Genomic DNA, 18,526 nt, shown 5'->3' on the forward strand with positions numbered 1-18,526 from the left:
AATACATCTTGTTGTGCTATAATCGAAATTTTACGTTAAATAATAATTAACGATTGAAAATAAGTTTTTGGTGATAATTCACTTAGCTTTAGTAATAAAAATAAATAACATAATCATCTCTTGGTTTACTTTACTTGAGTTTAAATATATTCTAATTTGAAACTTATAGAAAAATATATAACATTAAATAAAATTGTGTAAACGTGCAATATATATATATATAGTAGGTATAACATTTTCGATGAGAAAAATTATCTTTGAATGGAGGTTCTAAAAGCTATTAACCAGGTGGTTAAATATTTCCTGTTTCCTGTTTCTTTTTTTTTTTTAATAATGTTGCGTAAAGCCGTATAAATACGATAAACAATACTGTTTGAAATCCTTTATTTCACACGTCTCAGTTCGCTGCGTAATGCAACACAAAATTTTAATTGTTTGCTGCATTAATTGTTGAATTTTCGTTCATATTATATTTTGAAACATTTTTTTATTTGCGTCTTTATTTTCAAAATAATACCATGTGCGTACTTGCATACTTCAGTATCTTATACATAATTATGAGTAAGGATAAGAATATAGGCTCAAGTAGTTCCAGGAATAAATAATTGGGAAATTAAGTAGTTTAAAACTTATTTATTGAACATGACATAAAAATCACGATACATAATAATGATAAACCGAGGTCTATTGTAAGCTTCAAAAACTTTAGATATATTATTTATTTATAATTTTCCAGTGCAATATGGCGCGCGCGCGCATTTTTCGCGTGGGTATGTGTGTGTGTGTGTGTATGTTGTGTATGTATTGTGTTGTGTGTAAACTCCTTATCAAACTCTAACGATGATTACTTTATACCTATATGCATAATCATTACGCATGGAATGTGCACGCATCTTCTCGCTTTCGCTCGCATCTCTCTTCGACTACAAAATTCGCGACTAATTAGCGATCTCGACGACGATACGATAACCTATCTCCATCTTCGTGAAAGTGATTCTTCGTCTGAATTTCGATTTCGCGTCAACATTTCCTCTCATTCAAATCTAGCGAATTGTCAAACTAAAAATTTACATTTTGCGTAGGATAAACAAATCGTGGACAGTCATCGGCACAAAGAACAGAGATGTACAAAAAAGAACCTTATTGAAACAACGTTAATAGTCAAGCCGATACTGAGTGAGGTTTGAATCAATAAGCAGTAAAGAACAGGGTTATTATTAATTTTCGATTTATACACGAACGTACTTACATAAGAGTCACTGCAGCGTCTACCATTATAATCCTACGTTCTAACTTGTATCAAGACTTACTGAGAGGAATTTTTTTCAACATTTTTATTTGCCTGAGGAAAAATATCAGAAACGTGGCTTGGTATAAACGTTAATTCGTTCGTCGAAGTTTTCTTCTTTATATTGCTTTTGTAATTATGTCGCTGCCAAAGAAAAGCTCAGAGAAAACCAGATAGATTTCGAGAATTCATATATATAATCGATCATTGGCACGAATCGGTATCGTCGTCAGCGCTAAAGTCCAACGGAAAAAAGAAAAGCGAACGGGCTCCTTCAACACATATGCGATCCGTCGAAAAATAAATATGTCATTGTAGACTGTAGAGAGATAGTGTATGAGTGAAGGGGAAGAACAGATGAGACGGCTTGATTCGAGCGCGCCAAATGAATGGGGGATCCCCGATCGGGTCCCGCTCTACGCTACTTTTTTGTTGCTTTATTAATAATTGTGGGCTTTTGGCAGTGATATTCAATCGTCATGACTGAGGAGAAAGTACTTAAGTGATCGACGACGACGTTGGGCTTCGTTGAAGTAATCGCAAGTATTACTTTTGCGAGAAACGAATCTTTTTTTTTGGTGTATAAATTAATTTTCGTTTAATGAAATGTCTCAAAACCAAATACAATTTAAATATTACTGTTCGTCTCTCTGGACATTTATAATCCTCTTCCGAATTCACATCGCGTATCGACAAGAATATATATAATTTCCATATATATGTAGTATGCGGCGAGCTTAATATCGTGTTAACCTTTGCCGAAATGATTGATGCTGCAAAGAGGAAAGAAAGGACACGGGGAAATGTTTCTCGCTCTGTAAACTTGCAAAGGTCTTCTCCTCAGACACGCGCTAAAAATCCGCTCAAAATGTCCCGAGTGTGAAGTATAACAAATAACCATAAAACAGTAGTAGTAATACAAAAAATAGTCAAGTCATCGCGTAATAAATAATATATATACGTATACATATATTACGCGCGTATGCATGCATATATATTATTTATTCTCTATATATTATATAATGTATACATATATCTCTGCACGTGTATAGCTTTGCAATCGCGTTGCGACCGTAGAATGAAAGTGGATCGAGAGATCGTGGCGTTAAACGAAAATACATCTCTTTCGAGATCTCTTTCATAATTAAACAGCTTGAATCAAAGTGAGGATTGTACACGCTTAATAGGAAATTCAATGCATATTTCATTAATAAGGAGCGTAGAAAAGTCCCAATCCACGTTTACTCCGCGGTCCGAGGCCGCCGTAATGAATAGATCGTATATATTTTATATCTCATCAATTTCTAAATTCTAATAACACCTTTTTTTAATCAGTACGAATTAATCGGCGAAACCTTGGGAACGCGCGCGCACGAAATTGGATCGCGATATCCAGCTTGCACCAATGGCAGTACCGAGTCACGAAAGAGATAAATGTTAAGACAACGAATGCAAATAAAAAATAAAAATATATAAGCAAGAAATATCGTGTCAAGTTTTAATCAATTGTCGACAAGTTTGTCATAGTAGAGCCAAGTGCCAAAAAGCTTCAAACTTAAAAATCGTAGTTTCCAATTTAATCATTAAAGTAAACTTAATGTAACGTTACGGGAGCTTTCCCAGAAGGCATAATATTATTATATATAAATCTATTATATATAATATATCTGCAATTTATATAGAAGTGCAAAATGGATTAAATACGATCCCGTTGAACGTCGCGTGTCCCAATGCTCCGCCCAGCACCACGGCACATTGTCCTATACTTATTGATATTTATATTATTATTTTTTGTCTCTGTGTTCTTTTTTGTTTCACTAAAGCAGTCTTACATAAAGCGGCAACTTTTGGAAATTATTCGGTACATGTCTCCATACGCAAAATGAATCCTCAATCTGCTTTAGCACATATCGACCGACGTAAGCAATCCTCTCTTTTTTTTCTTTTTCTTCCTCTCCCTTTCTCTTTCTCTCCCTCTCCCTCTTTTCTTCATCTTCATCTCCCTGCTGTTTGTACCCGAAGAGAGAAATGTAGGTTGAGCTACGCAAATTTTCAAAATTTTCCGCGTGACGTCTACCGACTAAACTTTCTCTTATTTTAAATTTGACGTGAGTCCGAAAGCGCGAATCGGTTCATGCTAATCTGTTCTTTCTTGTATTATTTCACTTTTTATATTAAATCGAATTAAGTCGGATTCTATGCCGTGTGGATCGTACTTTTAAAATCTGTTTGAAATTCTGACAGAAAATAAATAACTTGTTACTTTTTTTTTTTTAGACAATTATAACCGATAGACGCTTTCGGAGTTCAGACTCTTAATATTATATACACGTTAAAACGGACGTAAACGACTTCAAATGCTCGTGCGTCAGAATTCTTTCGTTTTTTTTTCTCGAAAAAATTCAAAAGCAACGCTCTTTCTCTTTCCTGAGAAAAAAAATTTATCTCCTCCTTATTGGAGCACCCTCGTGTTGTTCAGCCCAACCAAATAGAAGAACTCGTCATTTCGGTTTTCAAAGAACGCTGGTCTGCGATCTTTGAAGAATCGAAGCGTTCATCTCGTCCTAATCTCTATCTCTCCTCTAACCAGTTAATCGTTGCAGAGTAAATTCTACCTTAGCTTACGGTATCACAGAGTTACGCGGCATCGCTTAATTGCTCCCAGTTCGTAATCGCCGATACGCAACCGATAGAAAGAAAGCATGTAAATTATGCCCATCACGAGGAAAAACCGGAACTTTTGTAAAGTGCAAAGAACATCGAGTGTTAACCAATGTCCTAACAAGAAAATGAATTTAATTTGATCATTTAATCATTGAAAAAGTTGTATTGTATTATTATATAAATTGAAATTTATATTACTGTTAAATTTTTTCAAATTTTAAAATATATAGTTTCTGTTTTTGATATGTTTTACTCGGTATTTGTCATTTAATTGATTAATCCACAAGAAAGAAACTTTTCTCATTTATTAAAGTCGTGTAACAAAATATCTTTGGAATGACACATTCTTGGCGAAGAAGAAGATATATTTCTCTCAAGAGAAATTTCATAACAGAAGTATAGAGCTTTTTTCTCGTAACACTCGAAGTTCGTTGCACGTGTGATCTGCAAGGGGCACACGTCCCTCTCCCGCACCTCCTTCTCACCGACTGACTCGACTTGTAACGCGAAACAATACACTATATAGATATATATATTTATATATTACATGTGACAAAATTAACAAGCGGTCTGTGGAGACGACGCGAAACAACAGATACGAGTAACTCGGGCGCGCGAGGAATTCCTCGGGGGGAAAACGTTGTGTACATCTTCGATGACGTGCGAGGAGTGACGATTCGTTTAAAAAAATATCTTCACCCGGCCCACGCGCGATTTGAGAAGAGCCGAAATCTACGGAACGATAGCGTCCGCGAATCGCGCCTTTTACAATGCGACACGCGTGCACCGAGGAATGCGTCGTTAATGATACCGGATGCATCTGTCATGCTTCCCCATAGGCCGCGCCGTGCACTTTAACGCTATCATATCATGCGCCATGTAATGTGAAAGAAACAGCAATATATCGTTCGATAACTTGATATGCGTCAATAATTGTTCGATACCTTTCTAATTTTCTTTAGAGAAACAGTCGCGAGAGATTCATGCTCGAAATGTCTCCGAAGAAATTTAAAAATGTCAATCAAGTATCTCGAGTTTATTTATATCCGCAGAATACGATCAAAGTTGTTTCCGTGCAATGATACTTGCATCAACCGATGCTGTTTTTCAGATGTTCGTGCACATTACTCGACGCATCAGTTCTACGCGAAAGATGCTCCTCGTAGTTAAGTATGATACAATTAATATAATTTTGCGACGTTGAACAGGAAAGACACACGTGAAAATAATATCGGTTCTCTTAGGCTTCGCACGCTCGATGATCCGACCCGAAGTGCGCGCGCATGTGCGCACATTCATACGCGCTCCTGAATTACACGAGCAGTATTCTTCCTCCGCACGACAGGAATCCGATCCCGCAAAGGCGAGAAACTGCCGTTGCTGCTTCCGGCACGCAAACTCGAACCTAATTCGAACAACAACGAATGAGCCTCGCTGCTGTTTGACACTACGATAAAAACGACATTTTCGCGGCGCTTCTTACGCTAACGACTCTCTCTTTTGTACGTTGGCCCGTATTCGCACCGCGCATCTTGCGCCGACTCTGTCCTCATTTCATGCCGAATATATACTTCGTGTATTAATTAAGCAAATAAATAATGCAACCGGAACCGAACAGAGTCGCGCTTAGCGCGCTAAAAGTACGAGCCTCTTTAACGGTTTTTTGCGTGACGTATACTGATTAGAGAACGCTTTTCAGTCTAGGTTGCGAGAAAGTTAATTGGATGTTACGATTGGAGATATGCGGTTCTGTTTCCACGGTTAACGTGTTCCACGCGAAGGTAATTTTTAAGTGAAGAAATAATAAACGCATCAGCATCAAAAGGATGCCTAAAAGATGCTCGAAAGATGCCGAAAAGATTAGGGGGTATAGAGGAACATTTTAAAACGTTAGAATAATTTTTGTACTAATTTATGTCAGATTTTATATATACCAGATTATTATGTCAGATTCTTATACCAGATTTGAATTTCTTTCGGGCATCTTCATGATGTCCTTCCCACGGAAACCGGAAACACCTTCGCGCCCGCTGAATGTCTTTCTCTCTCTTCGATCTTCGTTCCCGATCGTCCTACGTTAGGAAAAGAACAACGTATAGAGCGCGACGCGCACGAGAAATCACGCGCGCGATTAAGGAACTTAACATTTAGGTCTGGCAACTCAAATGACTATTCCGTAACCGCGACTAACCGTGAGTCCGCGACATTCAACGTGCGAAACATTCGCGATTCGTGCGATCTCGATACGTAATCCTGTTTTATTATTATGTACCTCGCTTCCTTCCGCCGACTCCTTCCTCCTTCACGATTATCCTTCGACTCTCGAATCTCGATGATTTCCCGAAATCCTCGCTCTCACTTCGATCGACCGATCGGTTGCGACTCTTCCGTCCTCCTCGCTCCTTTCCTCCTGCCTCCACTCTTTTCTCTCGCCATCTTAAACAGATTCTCAAAATCCAAGAGAACGTAAGATCAGATTCTTGCTCGATATTGGCTCATCGATATTGTTTGGCCTTTATACGCCGACGTTGTCACGAAACTGGATGCCATCTTACAGATATTGCGGTCCAAAAGGAACGTCCCAAGCAGCTCTCTTCGCCCTCTCGAATGCTACCATCGTGCGATCGCTCGATCGAGTCTCTCGACCCGCGAAGATTCTTGACATGATCGACTATCGATATCCAGCGAGCCGAACAACGCGGCTCGAGGACCGTTCAACCATCTTCTTCTCTTCCTTGTCCGTACTGGGCTAACAAACTTGAGCGTGCTCGCTTTCGAACTGAACGTGTGCGAACTTTCTCTCTTCCTTCTTCTTTCATACATTCGTGCATCTTCTTCTCTCTCGATTCTTCTCCCTCGTATTCGCACACATTCCCCGTTTCCTCCGTCATTATTATCTCTTCCTCCTTTCTTTCTTCTTTACCAAGCTGAAGGCCGATCCGGACACGAGCGTGCCACCACGTTGCGGCTCGACTCGGATACGTTAACGGGTGCCGAAGTGCGTCGGATCTCGATCGGTTTCGAGCCGGACGCGGGCGGCCGGCCCAAAACCCCTTGACTGTTTCACGATAGGTTCCGTTGATCTTCCGCGCAATCTTCCGCCTTCTTCAACGAGCGCTTTAGCTTGTCGACCAGTCGATTATGGAACTTGTTGAGGGAGTTTGAGCTGCCGGTCTTCGGCGGAGACGTGCCTGTGCTCTTGCTCGGGCTCTGAAGAGAGCTCTGGGACGCCCTCGAGGACGTTCTCGAGAAGTGCCGCGAGGTCGTGGACCGATGCGCCGGCGAGGTGAGAAAATCGGAACCGGGGGAGGTCGACAATGACGGACCCTCCGACTTGGAACATTCAGACACCTGCGATCAGAAAAATGTATGTTCCGGATTATAGCACGAGGAAAACTTCCTGGCTAAAATTTTCCATGATTACGACAGTAATCAGCTCGTTTTTAGTTATCGCTGTCTTATCATGTGCATTATTAGCATTAAACTTATAAAGATCCTTTTTATAAATAACTTTTATACGTATGTATTTATTTCTTGATATATAGCTGAAACACTAATAACTGTTATTAAAAGAAACAAATGCGTCACATGTATATACTTCATCGAATTAGAATTCTAAATATTGCCTTATTAAATTACGCCAACAGAGCTCTTTTTAATTGAATAAAATATCGGCTACATCTGATTTTAGATAGAGCATTTGAAACGTATTTTAAAACCGGTCTATCTTGAAGAGATATGAATTATTATACCTCTTTTTTTTAAATTGATGGTAATAAGGAAAAAGAAACGACTTTTTCAGTCAGTTACCTGAGTAAATTTCTACAGAGCGAGCGCCGAGTTTATTCAGAACAATATATTTCGCGCTTATTTATACGCACGAAGGATAAAGTTAACAGGTGTCTGAATTATCGCGGATTCGGCCGTACGTTGATGAAAAGAAATAAAATGAAATAAGTACCTAAGTGCTTTTTTTGGCTGTAGAATGTTTATTTTTCCCTGTATATAAACAGACTAATATATCTCGCAATTAGTCTCTATCGTATGATAACGATTAAATATAAAAAAAAAAATATATATGTATAACTTTGTTTTGTATATGATACATAATGAAGAGTTAATTTCCGTCACGGATAATGCGTTCTACCGTTATAAAAACGCGTGAACGGGATATTTTTAATCAACTCTTTGTCCTTCCATGTCGATATTTAGAGCCAACTCGAGCACGTGACATTGAAAGTTGCAAGTACGCAGTACGAGACAGATACGATTATTACTGCCAGAACGCATTCTGGCCATTAACACAATCTCACGAGAAATCATTACCAATTATATAACGCGAAGCTGTTAGTTTGTACACTGCGCATTTTTTAATCCATGCAACGTGCATGGATTATCGCGATATGGCTATATCAACGCCTATAATTATAACCACGCACACACTTTCGTCGAGCTTTTTTTGTTTACGCGGATCATATCGGAGAACTGCTAAAAAATGTCCAAGAAATTTGTTAATAATGCTGAATTTAGATGTAAATTTATGCATTTAGATTTACATATAAATTTCGATAACAATATTCCAAAAATCTCTGTAAATCATATTCGAATTAATTCCGAAAGCTGGCAATAAATGAAATGTATGACTGCTGGCATTAATAATCAAAATACATTTAATTACGGAATTAATTATTTCGATTTGTTTGAAGAATTAAATTAATATATAATGTCAAATTATTATTTGTTTTTTTCTCAGGTAATTATTTAGAAATTCAATTATTTCTGCAATTTGTTACAACATTTGTAAATGGGGGAAAAGAAACTGTACGTTATCTATTATTGATTAACTTTAAGCTATGCACAGATGTTAATTATTAAACGAGAATAGATTTATTCATTGCGGTCGATGTGAAACTCGGAATATTAATGAATCGTTGAACAAACGAACTGTGGCAAACAGGTTCCGAACACCTGTTCTGAACTTGTCCTAATACACCGATAACACGGCGAATCGATCGTTGTTCTTATTTTCAATACTTCTATTTTTATCTCACTTTAACGCTTCGATAAGAGGTTCTTTATAAATATGAGTCAGGGATCGCGGTAAGATTAAATGAGAAACATTTATAGACAACAAACTTCGTTTGCGCGCGTGTATCAGTACACATTGCGTCGCATTTCGCTTGTGATATGTGGATTGCGTAACCGCACGTAATACAACAGCGAGAGTAGATTCGGTGAGGTTGGAGCCGTAGACGGAACGAGTTAGTCGCAGTGACAATAAAGATTATATTTGAATAAGGATTATATTCATCGAGAATTTTAAATAATTTATTTTAGCAAATAATCTTTACGCATCTCACATGTCTACTAGAAATTTTGGAAGATAACTGTAATATGGCAAAATATTAAGAAATTTTAGCATGTTTAGAAAATATAAAGTTTTTTAAAATAAAGAAAATTAAAAAAAAAACGCTTCATTAAATTTTTATTAGAATATAAGAACAGATATTCTTGTTTTTTATTTAAAAATAAAATTTCTTGGTGATAAATAAAATCTATTTCAGAGAATATGAGAATCACTGCGTGAACTAGCTATCGTCATTCGATCTCATTTGCTGTTACTGTGTATGTGTAAAAGGAGGGAAGCTTACACACGAAACAAATCTGACCTAATCGGCCACTTACCGCTGCCTACCGTGATGACAATACGAGCACGTGGTCGCAAGTTCAGCGGGGATCGTACGTGGAGAAGGGCACGTACGCCGCGCCGCGGCCGTAAGCGCGATGAATGTATTACGCGTGCGTCATATGCGCGATACGCGATACTTTTTCCGATCTTTATCGCACTTCGGCGCTGAATAATTCAAGATGACTCGGCCTGTCCGCGTCATCTTGAAGGGCCTTCGAGAACCTTGCTAGTATCGTGCCCGTAGTATTCCCTCGATAGCTACGTGTGTCGTGTGCGCAATATGATAAAGATAATATAATTAGGGAAAATGTATGAACGCATATATTACTGACTATCCTACACGGAGAAAATTTTATAGTAAATATTACTATGGTGTCGCACTAGCTGCGGTCCATCAAGACGCACAGTTTAAATGCTATAGTCTTATAGTAAAATTTACTATGTCCATAGCATTTAGTGCTATAATTATAGCATTGAATGCTATGATCGTAGCATTAAATGCTATGGACATAGTAAATTTTACTATAAGACTATAGCATTTAAACTGTGCGTCTTGATGGTCCGCAGTTGGTGCGACAGCATAGTAAAATTTAATATAAAATTTTCTCCGTGTATTTATAAATAGAGGATTGATTTCCTTGGAGCTATAAGAGCTATTGCGATTTTAAGTTTTGATTGTCTCAAAATATCCTGCTTGTAAATTATGTGATGCTGTGCAATTTGTATGTAATTATGTATTTATCATGCAAATTCCGCGTTACGATCCAAAAGGATAAACTGTTTACTATTTTAGCGTCTTTTCTGCAGGCGAATATATAGATATTCCGAAAAAAAATGAGAATTAACAGCAAAAATATATTTCTATTTGAAACATGAGATTAATTTTTTAAAGGAAAGTTCAGAATAATTTATTAAAATATTGATTATAATATAGATTTGGACTCAAGTCATTAAAGTAGATTTAAGCTTGAAGCAATTGAGATGAGGTGATTTTATTGTGTCCTTCCGTCTCGATTCTCATGGTAATCGGTTATCTCAGCTTTGTGCGCGGCGTGTCTTTCGTTTTTCCAGCCTGCTCGAAGCGTTTATTTTGAAAACGGATTCTGTCGTGTTACATGACTTATTAGATTAGAAAGGTGATGAGATTAGATATCGATACGAGAGAGCTGCTGTTTTATCAGCTGTTGCCAAATTTGCCGGTTCTTTCAAAATAAACGTCTTACTTGATTCTTTTATTTAACAAATAGATAGGGAAAATGATATTCGCGTCTTCACTTTTTGCCGATCATCCTTTGTGCGTCGTTTCCATCTACAAACCACCGGCTTTCGTACTTTATCCTCGCTTTAAGTGTAGCAGGCCAAGTTCAAGAAACGGCATCGCGAAAATACTCAGGGCGCAACCGAAGATTGTTAACTTTACATAAAATGAAAACAGTTATGTCACCTCGTCGCCTTGTGCCTTGCAAATATTCTTTTCACTCGCGCATGACTCTTGTCGCGATTCTTGTTAAAACCGTAATATTCCCGTAATAAAGCATTCTCTTCACGGTTGGAGAGTTATGGAATTATTTCATTCTTGCGCCGAGTCTTTTAAGAAGCTATCATTAACTACATGAAAAAGGTACAAATTTAAATTTTTTTTACAAAATAGTTTTTTTTTCTTAATATTATATCTAATCATAATTTAAAATATTATTGCAAATGAGAAAAAACTTTATGAGGGAACTTCACGTCTAGCGTATTATGCAACACATTAGGTAACACAAAATTCTATTATTATCAGCAAATTATCGTTATTACTTCACGAAGAAGTGTAGAGAATTTATCAAAGGATTTAAAATATGAGCATAAGAATAGAAAACTAACAATGAAACTCTCGTCACAATGATTTCTTACAAATTATGCGACTGAAGAATATTTAAATATGGATTTTCAATGTGTCAAAATACGTTAATTGGTTTAAACTAACAGCGAATGATTCATAGAATTATATATGACATCATAAACAATTTTGGAAAATCCAAATTTTATCCGAGTTTTATATGATATCAATATTGATAATCAATCTTTTGAAAGATTATTAATTTTAATTGTCAGCAAGATTAAATACGCGATATATAAATGTACACTATTATATTTTATTACGTATTACGTGATTATGAATGAATGGATCGACAGATGAGGGACTTTTGATAACTGAGAATCTCACCGTATGAAAGTTCACCGCATGATACATTGCAAAACCAACTGACCAAAGCTTGCGCAATGCCGCGTCACATGTATAAAGTACATGGTGTTCTAAACCTATAGGGACGTCTGTGTCCATTAGAAATGATTGAACAAACAATTTATTTCACTCTCGTATAAATCTGATCACTATATGATATAAACGTCTCAATTTACCTCGACATTACTTTAATCTTGAATTTAATTTATATCATAAATAAAATCTGTTTATAAAATTATTTAAAAATAATTTATAATTAAATTGTAATAGTTAATATTTGGTCATTGTTTTGTTTATTCATTCTCTGATATTCAATTACTCAGACTTCGAATTTAAAAAAATTTTTACTTAGGATAAGTATGCCCGTCAAAGATATATACATATATAAGATATTCGAATAAGACGGAGTAATAAGTGACATTTGCATAAGAAAATACTATGGTAAATAAAAATATTATTATTATTTGCCCGAACTTCTCATATAGGTATCTATTGGCGCATTAATGATTATGATAATTCCGCGCGTATAACTCTCGTTAACCCTCCGTAGGTGCGTAGGGTATCTTACAATTTTACACCCTACAACAACTTGTAAACTATGAATGTTCTAGACTTATTTTAATACAGAACCGATTATTAAAAAAAAAAAAAAAAACATTAAAATTGAAATTTCAATATGTTAATATGCTTTAAGATATGTGCAACAATGAATAATATTAAACAGAAAACAACGAATATTAATTGATTTAATATTTATAGTTATAATAAATAACGTGGAATGTAATTTACATCTCACGCGCTCTTTTACGTTTGAAATTCTCACGCGCTTACTGGAGGGTTAATTAATATTTGTAATTGCCGTTGTCACGGTACACTGTAAATTCGTTTCATACGTAAATGACGGATAAATACAAAAGTCGCAATGCCATCGGCGACATTTGCGATAACATTTACGAGCGCAGTAAACCGCGTATCGTATGCAATTCGACATTATGCGCATAACTGCCTACGTCGTGATAAAAATAAACTAGCCGGCGCACATATCCGCCGGGACACGTGGTTCCGATCGTCACTTATTATTGACTGTGCTTGTTCGGTGTCTGCAAATACAATTTCGCCGAACGTTTAGCGACGCCAAGGGGAAACCGGTTCCGAGTGCGGCGAGTTGATCTTTTACGGCAACGATTTCACGAGAAAAAAAGGCCCGACTTTTTCCGAGCTATTTTATCGACGAATGCCGGACGCGAAGAGAACGATTGACGTTGAAGTTTAGAAGAAGCTATCAATCTCCATTGCGGCATATGTCGCAAACTTTCTCGCGGTTAAAATTTCTATGACAGAGATAACTTCTCTTTAATGTAAACTCGGAAAATTTAATTTAATATTTTAAAAACCATAAGAGAACTTTTACAAGTTCAAAACATCCCAAGTTAATACGTACGAAATCTTTCTATTCTAGCCAAACTCGTTATTGTCAGATTAATTTTACGTTAACGAAATTTTAGTTCTAGAGATACGTAATTCGAAATTAATTCTCATACTCTCAATTATTCTGATCTTGATGTGAAAAGATTTGAGAAGATTTGAGAAGATTTGAGAAGATTTTATAGTACGCGTCTTTATCGGAATTTGGATTTAACTATTTGGCAAAAATTTAGATTTACAATAAAATCACCTCCGTTGTCCTTTCATCATGTCACAATTTTGCGAAGACCGACGGAGACCTTGTGCAATTTTTTCGCGTCGGTCCGCAATCCCAAAATCGTGTAAAAACTACGTTCGACAAAAAAATATGCGCATTACGATTTTCCTTAGGCTAAAAGGACATTATTTTCGGTGCACGTTTTCAATGCTGTTGCGCTGGTCATACGCGCAACGATATAATATGCGGATGACGCATCAAAATCGGTCGCTGGCGCCAGCATTGTTAAAAGTCACCGTCTCTTGCAATTTTGTAAAACGGTATCCCCACTACGCATGTAAGTTTTCAAGAGAGAGATTAGATTATCTTGCAAACTTATTTCTCTCTCTCTCTCTCTCTCTGTCGTACATTACCGTCGATAAGCGATTAAAGTAAGTAATATATATACATACTTAACAATGAAGACGCGCAGTTACGTCACTGGCGCTCTGTCGACATGAACTGGATTGTTTCAACAACCGTTTGTTATCTAAATTCAGTATAATATCTTGCAAATATTAAAATCGCCTTGGAGAGCTTCGAAATTTTGTGACGCGTTGAAACAATCACGCACCATAATTAATGTTTATCAACATCCGATCTTTTTTCGGCGGCTTGTATCACTATGTTATGCAACGGTTCGTACGATACGAATGAAAAGATTAAACTCCTATTCTTTTCAATACGAAACGAAAAAAAGTCGTGCACAAAGTCGTACGCGATTTTCTTTCGCGTCCATTGTCTAATACCGTATATGTTAATTTTCTTATCCGTGATAGCGTGATATTATAATTTTTATACTAATTTTCTCGAAGAATCATCTTCGTGTTTTAAATATATTGCCAATAATGCACATAATTGCCTACATTAGAGTACTTTTTTTATATTTGGTACAGCGTTTTTCAACTATAGCGCTTTGCGAAACGACAACATTTGTTAGACTTTTAGCAATTTTATATTTCTCAAGAGAGAGTTCTACTATTTAATGTCAATTTCGTTTCATGTACTTATTCATTATACGGACGTCACTTTTAAAATAAATATATTTAATTATCATTATTTCAACAAATAGCATAAATAGGTTAAATCGATGAATTTTCAAGTAGAAAAAAAATTGAAAGTGGCGCCTGTATAATGAATAAGTTACCCGTTTTACATTTCTACCTACTTTGTATCGTAAATAGAGGCACGGAAATTTAAACATAAATGATGATGACATATGCGCGTCTTAACGGTCCCGCAATTTTCCACCTGCCTCACTCACGTCAGTCGAGAGAGCGTTCGGTCACTCGAAGCGTATTTGAAAAAACGCCGCACCGTGTAAAGTAAACGTCAATTCACTCACCTTCCGGCTGCGACAGGCCTGCGGATTCGAGCACTCGGACGACCGCCGATTCCGATTAGTCTTGTAAATGTCCCATTCGTTTTTCACCACGGGCATCATAAACGCCATCTCGTCGGCTTTTATTGTCCCGTCTCCGTTTCACACGTCTGCTCGGTCGGCTCGTCCCTCCCTTTACCTTCTTCTTTCTCTGTCGCTCTCGTAGCTTCTCGTAGCTTATCCTGACTTCTCCTTTTCTAGAAAGTTTTGACACCTTGCTATGCGAGAATGAGAGAGAAGGCCGATCTTTACACTGACGTGTCGGCAGGTTTTTGTTCGGATTCTCGACGCTGATTCGCGATCGCACAATTCCGCTTCGTGATTAATCGCGAGCGATGTCGATTCACGTTGACGATGCTGACGACGTTGACGTCCGTGACGACGACCGTTACGTCCTGCAGATCGAACTGGAAAAAGTTAATACACGTCGCGCTTGCACAAGTGCGTTTGCGATGTGTGCGTGCGTCTTTCTTTTCTCTGTTCGTTTCGTTTAGCTATATACGGCGTATTCGCCTATTCCGGCAATTCGTTTCTGAACTTCACGTCCGTACAATGCGGCAGTTCGCTACGGAATAAGCACGCCGGTCCGGCGCGTGGACGAGCGAGGGTCTCGCGAGTCGTGACGGAGACTGGTGGGAACGGACGAGCGCATCCATTGGCTGCTGTTGAGGCGGGACACCTACGTCACGAGTTACCATTGATTTTTCAATGTTGATACACACAGCGGCGTGGTGACGAACCGGATTTAATTTTTGGCGGCGCGACGTCTTATTAGTTAGCGGAACAAATTATAAAGAACTAATTCTAACTAATATTTGTTGCTCATTTGTTGCTAAAAAGTTGCCAAAGAAGAAAAAATTGGTTGCTCTGTAAGTTTTCTTAAAAAAATTGACGTTCTGCTAAAGAAAGATTAAGTTAGCGGGTCAATATATAAATGTTAGCGTACGTTTTTACTAATCGAAGAAACGTAACGATTCTTGGATAAAGCCTTTCTGAGCCTTTTTTCTCGTGTAATTTATGTTTGAGTCGATTTATGTTTGAGTACTTTTTAATGAAAAGTAGATCACAGCGGATATACTGAATAGTTCAAACTTGTGAAAATATTGTTTTGTTAATGATACCACGTACCTAAATGTAATTTTTAAAACAGGTAAAAAAAGGCGCCAAGTACACATTTACAATATAGATTAATGATAGGTACGCGCGATTCACTTACGTGTACAAGATAAACGTCTATTGTTTTCTATTTTGTATATCTTCAGTATAATTGTTTTTTTTATTTGGAGGGGTAAAAGCCATAGGGGTGTAAGTCAAATTTTTTAAAATATTTACACAGCACTATAGCTTTTATCTCTCTATTTAAAGGCGCACATTATGTCATTGGTCGATGTTCGGTTGAATTTGTTTGGCCGAAACGGTCGTTTACTGTAAGTTTTAACACGATATCATGTACACGGTTTGGCGTGAAAACGTGAGCTTGTGTTACCGCAGAGAGAAAAAAAGACTTTAAAAATCTCGAGATTTCCCGTGTACAAGGATTTTCACGTAAATTTAACAATGTAATAACTTGGAAAGCGGTACTTGTGCCCGTATCAACTACAGGTTCTTAGAGGTGCGCTCAGATCGCCATTGATGCCATTTGGTTACTGCAGAGCGCACCAGCCAGCTGACATCAGATTTTGCGAGATTGCGAAAAGAGAAAGAGAGAAAGGGAGAAGATTAATTTTAATTTCTTCTAATTTTATTTTAATTATTTCTGTTGTTAATCGTTTAATTAGCTATTTTATTAAAAATAATTTGTTTATTACTTTCATGAAATTTCTCAGATATATCCAATTCAGCATTAATGTATTCGTCATATATACGAGCGTGTTTGTCTTTTGACATAATCTTTATTATTACGTATAGATCGAAGGAAAAAGGCTATTCGTAGATAGATACCAAGTAATTCGAGCTACGAAAGAATCCACCTGATTTCGCGGTATTGTATAACACACAATCGTTATTACGCGGAATCATACCGCGCGTTATTGATACATCCTAGCTGTTATCCATTCCGACGCGTACGACTTTCGAAGATTTCGAATCAGGCAAATCTTAATGTGCCTCGGCTCGTCATCTTAGCACATGTGTCGCGATACGTTGAAATTAACGTCGTTAAGTCCGTTCGGTTACGTGACGTTCCGCGCGTAGACCTGCCTACCGAGAAAATCCATTCGTCTTCGTTTAGCGTCGGCGTGCGTAAGCTGAAATCGTTAACGGCAATCCCTCTCACATTTCCATTCAGCTACGCAGCTTCAAAGACGAACGCATGCACATGTTAGCAACCAGCGAGCCGTCCGACTTCGATAAGCGGTCGCAACATCTAAACTTTAATGCTAGCTCGTTTACTTACATCTTTATTATCACGCGACAGTCAATCTCGACAACCGTCGCGTTTCGTTAGTGTTAATTTAACGACGTCCTAGCGTCGATTAGATTCATATCTTCGCCCTAATCACGTAACCGTGAAATGTGAACGGTACGAGCCCCCACGACTCTGCGCTTTTGTCACGACTATAGGCGAGAAAGCTTCGTCGATAATGATCGGACGAGGCGGCTCGGTGAAGCGGCGATCAGAGACACGCGTAATCGACCTTGCTACGAGGCCTGAGATTCTCAGCAAGGACGACATATCGCTCTGACAAGCTCGCTCCGCTCTCGTTCGATGCGCCTGTGCAGCCGATTCTGCTCAAGGGAAACCGGTATATTTGCTACGATCTGTTCACACTAGTTCTCCGCATTGCCGTGTCGCACGTGCTCGGCGATAATCGGTTACCGGCGAGCTCTACGTTGCCCCACGTGCTCTGCCTGAGATCGTCATCGGTCACGAGTTGCCTCAATGCACTTTTATTGACAGCTCATCGTCGTGCGAAGAAACGTAAGTTGCGTCAGAATCAAGCTTTGTCAGCAGATCGAGATAGGTATTGTTAAGTAAAAGAGATTTTAAATTATCAACTCAAAGAAAACAGTCATATTATTCCAGATAACTTGGCTGATTACTGAATTAATCAATAAACCAAGAGTATCTGCAGTAACGAGGCTGTTTTCTTATCGTTCGTATTCCTATTGTGAGATAAATTACTTGTTATAAAAAGCAAATTAAGTTTGAAGCTTTCTCCTTGTTTAAAGGAGCCTTTTCAGTAGCGAAGTTTCTTTGGTAAGATATAATTAAAATTGATGAGTCAGACATAGAATGCGAATCACGCTATGATATTGCAATTTAAATAAAGAATAATGATTATCTTGAAAAAACTGTTATTTGACTGATTTGACATCGCAGAAATAGCTCGAGATACAATTTATTTATTTCTACAAATATATAGCAACTGTATTAAATACTTTAATAAATTACCTTTTATTATATTTAGTAATTATTGTAATCGTAGAAAAAATATCATAAGCAAAAGACATGATAAGTTGCAAACGATTACAATACAGGTATTGCATCATCAGTCAATCTTAAGAATTAAGCGCAATACGTACGATTTAGTGTATTTAAGATGTCAAATTATTAATTTTTTGCTTAGAAAATTTTGTTTATAAAAAGTTAATAA

At 37.4% G+C, this 18,526-nt stretch overlaps 1 protein-coding gene across 4 annotated transcripts; it reads right to left on the bottom strand.

The window, feature by feature from the left end:
* Nucleotides 1-618: 618 nt before the first annotated feature.
* LOC112464417 lies at nt 619-15,522 on the bottom strand. 4 transcript variants are annotated; one of them, XR_003041921.1, is made up of 3 exons: nt 14,895-15,522; nt 6,225-7,303; nt 619-3,328 (listed from the first exon to the last, which is right to left on the bottom strand). XR_003041921.1 is itself a non-coding variant. In XM_025031391.1 (2 exons), exons 1-2 carry the CDS (start codon nt 15,000-15,002, stop codon nt 7,016-7,018), a joined length of 396 nt encoding a protein of 131 aa, XP_024887159.1. In that variant the 5' UTR covers nt 15,003-15,522; the 3' UTR covers nt 619-7,015. The 4 variants fall into 4 exon arrangements, 1 of the variants encoding a protein (XP_024887159.1); XR_003041919.1 differs by having other exon boundaries at nt 619-5,357; XR_003041918.1 differs by having other exon boundaries at nt 619-6,024.
* Nucleotides 15,523-18,526: the final 3,004 nt, after the last annotated feature.

This window comes from Temnothorax curvispinosus, unplaced genomic scaffold, assembly GCF_003070985.1.
Source record: "Temnothorax curvispinosus isolate PA1 unplaced genomic scaffold, ASM307098v1 QBEX01001491.1, whole genome shotgun sequence".
NCBI lineage: Eukaryota > Metazoa > Arthropoda > Insecta > Hymenoptera > Formicidae > Temnothorax > Temnothorax curvispinosus.

What these genes read in the sequence shown, in the direction of transcription:
- LOC112464417 (XM_025031391.1), bottom strand. Translation starts at nt 15,002, where the DNA reads ATGGCGTTTATGATGCCCGTGGTGAAAAACGAATGGGACATTTACAAG. An exon ending in AGGCCTGTCGCAGCCGGAAG is followed by an intron (nt 7,304 to 14,894) that starts GTGAGTGAATTG and finishes TTCTGATCGCAG; the next exon opens with GTGTCTGAATGTTCCAAGTC.